The following is a 3,557-nucleotide window of genomic DNA, read 5'->3' on the forward strand; positions in this document are numbered from 1 at the left end:
ATCCAAAATCTAAGCGGAAACCTAAATTTAGTCTGACAAAGCAACGATTTGACAAATTTTCCGATATTAAAGACTTTGACTTGTTGACCTGTAAGCCTTGTCGTCGCTCTTGCTCAATCTATGGTTTAAGAAAACCCTCTGAAATCAAAGGTACCCAGAATCTCTCATCAATGGTTTATGAGAAGAAGAATCTCGAAGATACAGTAGTACCCTCTTCCGTTTTGACTTATCTTGATCCACTTTACTGGTTTGTTCTCTCTCCCCTGTTTCTAATTTTAATTTCACTCTAAAAAAATTTGCTCAAATTTATTGCATCTAATTTAATTTCTAAAATTTTCTTTTAGGAACGATAGATTTGCTAAGGAAGAAGATTATGAATGGTTCAAAGATTATTCCCATTTTCGTCACCTAATTTTGGAGAATATTCAACCTAATTCCTCTGTATTTTCTCTGTTTCATTTTTTTTTTTTTTTGTAGAATGTTAATACTGAAGTATTTTTTTTTATTTATTTATGTTAATTTTCTGGGCTTGATATGAATTTGATAAGTTTCATTTGTTCAATTTTTAGGTTTTGGAATTGGGTTGTGGAAATTCCCAATTAAGTGATGAAATGTATAAAAATGGGATTAAGAATATCACTTGCACTGATTTATCCCCAATTGCTGTTGAGAAAGTGCAGAAAAGATTGTTGTTGAAGGAATTCAAAGGTTTGTGCATTTCTTTGTGGGGTTTTCTTCCTTCAATGTTACAATCATCTTGCTTGCTGTTGTGAATTCTATGCCGTTGTTGTCATTTTGCTAACACATTGTTGTTGAAAGCTTGATTCTTTAAGTTTGTCCCAGATTCGGATTTTGGAATTGGATTGAATTTATAGCCTATTGTCATTGATTATCTTGTATGATGCTATTGATTTTTGGTGTGAACAAATATATAGCCTTCCATGGACATGCTCGGATATTATTAAGGTGTACTTCATTTTGTGCTTATTCCATGTGTTGTTGTTGCTAATTGTTGTCCTTTCATTAAAATTCAATGTGAATTTAGAGAAGATTCGAGGTTTATTCACTTGTGGAAAGTATGATTGTCAAGTTGTTTGTCTTGACTGATTATGAATGTATTTTGGTTTAGCAGTACTGATTGTTGCACTTTCTTGCCCCCTTTATCTTAACTTTGGATGATTTGTGCTGCCTTAAATGTCAGAAATAAAGGCCATGGCTGCGGACATGCTAGACTTGCCATTCGCAGATGATTCTTTTGATGTTGTTATTGAGAAAGGAACAATGGTGAGAACAATATTAGTAGCTTAGCCTTAAATATTTCTTTTGTAAGTGCAAATTGGCTTTTAATTTGCCAAGTTTGGATATACTTGTCATTCAAGGATGTATTGTTCGTGGACAGTGGTGATCCGTGGAACCCAAAAGCTGAAACCATTAGCAAGGTCATGGCAATGCTCCAAGTCATCCACCGGGTATTGAAGCCAAATGGTATCTACATATCAATTTCGTTTGGGCAGGTAGTACATTCAAACTTTTGTTCACTGAATCATATAAGCTCTAGCATGGATTTTTCTCGTCATTATTTCTTAACTTTCTGTTGCAGCCACACTTTAGGCGTCCATTATTTGAAGCTCCTGATTTTACATGGTCAATGAAGTGGATCACTTTTGGTGATGGATTCCATTATTTCTTCTACACTCTAAAGAAGGTTAGGTTAATTTCTTATGTTTTTTGAACTAGGTAGGGTTTTAAGTGTGAGAACATAACCAACATTCATTTACTGAAAGGAAATTGTTACATATTCCTATAACCCGCATTTTGAGTCTATTCTAATTTATAACACTTGAAGAAACAATTTTTTACAGACTAAGGTTATCTTGTATAAGATCTTGGAATATATCACCTGTTATGTTACTCAGATTTATGGATACAGTGCCAAGTGTTCAACACAACCATCATGAAAACTTTGCATATATTTTTGTCCAAAATGAACTTACTCATGTTTGATGTTGAGTTTCTGATTTGAGCACTTAGAGGTGAAATGGAGAATCAAAGTGATATTGAACTTATAGAACACTTGTAACTAGAATATGAGGAGAATAGTAGACAAGAGGACTTGATTTGTGTGTCATAGAAACCTGTATAGAGTGTATACCACTTTACCGGTGCATGTTATTCATATTATTTGATGTATGCTACTATGCTTCACTTAAACTTGCAGTAATTAGGCCAAATGATGCTATCTTTTCTTTCCAATATGCAATTTGAATCCCATGAGACTGCATCCTTTCGAAAATGATTCTTACAAATTTGATCATGCATAATTATGTTCAGCTCTGCTATTATGCTAAATTTCTTAGTGCAAGTGAATTAAGTTTTTAAGTTTCTATGCTGCAAACCACAGGGCACAAGATCATTGAATAGTTATCAACCTTGTGAAAGGCTAAACCTTTCATCAATATGCTTGTATCAAGATGAATTGGAAGGTGAAGATTTCTTATTCAAGACCAACATTGATGAACCGTAGGACAACTAAAAAGGTGAAGTGGTCAAGAAGCAGTGTAACAGCGTTTTTTTGCATTCTTATTCTCTTGTTAACCTTTCCAATGGTGATCATGAATTATGTTTTGCATATCAAATCATTAGTCCTTATTTGCTCAAATGATTGGGCAGATCTTATTAGCCAGGTTTGGTAATTAGAGTTTTGACAAAAAAATAAGCTTATTTGACCAAATTAGAGGCTTGGTTGCATAAATCATTTAATTTGGTTGTTTGGTTAAAGAGCTTTTTAAATGAGTTGATTGAGGCACAACTAATTTGTGAAAAGCTAAAAAATAGAGCTTTTTAGATTAGCTTATTGAGTAATGGATGTCAAATGACAATTTCATCCTAAAAAGTTACTCTAATTTACATTTTTGTCCTCGCACTTCTTACCTTAGTGAAGTAAAAATGAATTGCTAATGTCCTATATTGTCATTTCATGTGTCCAACTAACAAACAATTACAACTAAGAATCAAATTTTACCAAATAACTCTACATAATAAGCTCTTACCAATCAGCTAGTCAAAATAGCTAATGCAATCAACTCTTATCAATCAGCTAATCGTTAATTACTAAATAGGGCCATTATCTAATTGCGTGATCCATATTGCATTAGGAATTTTCTTCTGAGATGGTGTCCTAACGTTTTCTCTTTATCATACCTTATTACAAGGTAAAAAATAAAAAATTGTGTGATCCTTACGATTGGAATTGGAAATACCAAATGGGCTAAGCCTAATCAAGCCTATTTCAAAAAATACTTTGTAAAAATCAAAATGAGACACTTAAAAATAAAACAGGAAGTATGTCATATAGCAATGTTAAATTTCAAACCGAAACCGTTTAACTGCCCGAAATCAACCGATCTAAATGAGAACCGAACCGATTAAAAACCGATTTTTTAAAACTGAAAATCGATCTGAACCACATTTTCGTAAACCAGAAACCAAACCGATTTGAATAATGTTAAACCGTATAAGAACCGAATCTGTCAAGGAACCGAAATAGTTTTAAACCG

General features: G+C 33.0%; 1 protein-coding gene across 1 annotated transcript; it reads left to right on the forward strand.

Annotated features, from left to right (window-relative positions):
- LOC110717017 (methyltransferase-like protein 13) lies at window positions 1-2,524 on the forward strand. The gene is made up of 7 exons (XM_021895658.1): window positions 1-247; window positions 345-441; window positions 570-708; window positions 1,202-1,284; window positions 1,380-1,514; window positions 1,601-1,705; window positions 2,402-2,524. Exons 1-7 carry the CDS (start codon window positions 171-173, stop codon window positions 2,522-2,524), a joined length of 759 nt encoding a protein of 252 aa, XP_021751350.1. The 5' UTR covers window positions 1-170.
- The last annotated feature ends 1,033 nt before the right edge of the window (window positions 2,525-3,557 follow it).

The sequence above is a fragment of the Chenopodium quinoa genome, unplaced genomic scaffold (genome assembly GCF_001683475.1).
Source record: "Chenopodium quinoa cultivar QQ74 unplaced genomic scaffold, ASM168347v1, whole genome shotgun sequence".
Classification (NCBI taxonomy): Eukaryota; Viridiplantae; Streptophyta; class Magnoliopsida; order Caryophyllales; family Amaranthaceae; genus Chenopodium; species Chenopodium quinoa.

What these genes read in the sequence shown, in the direction of transcription:
- LOC110717017 (XM_021895658.1), top strand. Translation starts at nt 171, where the DNA reads ATGGTTTATGAGAAGAAGAATCTCGAAGATACAGTAGTACCCTCTTCC. An exon ending in ATATTCAACCTAATTCCTCT is followed by an intron (nt 442 to 569) that starts GTATTTTCTCTG and finishes TTCAATTTTTAG; the next exon opens with GTTTTGGAATTGGGTTGTGG. An exon ending in TCTTCTACACTCTAAAGAAG is followed by an intron (nt 1,706 to 2,401) that starts GTTAGGTTAATT and finishes TGCAAACCACAG; the next exon opens with GGCACAAGATCATTGAATAG.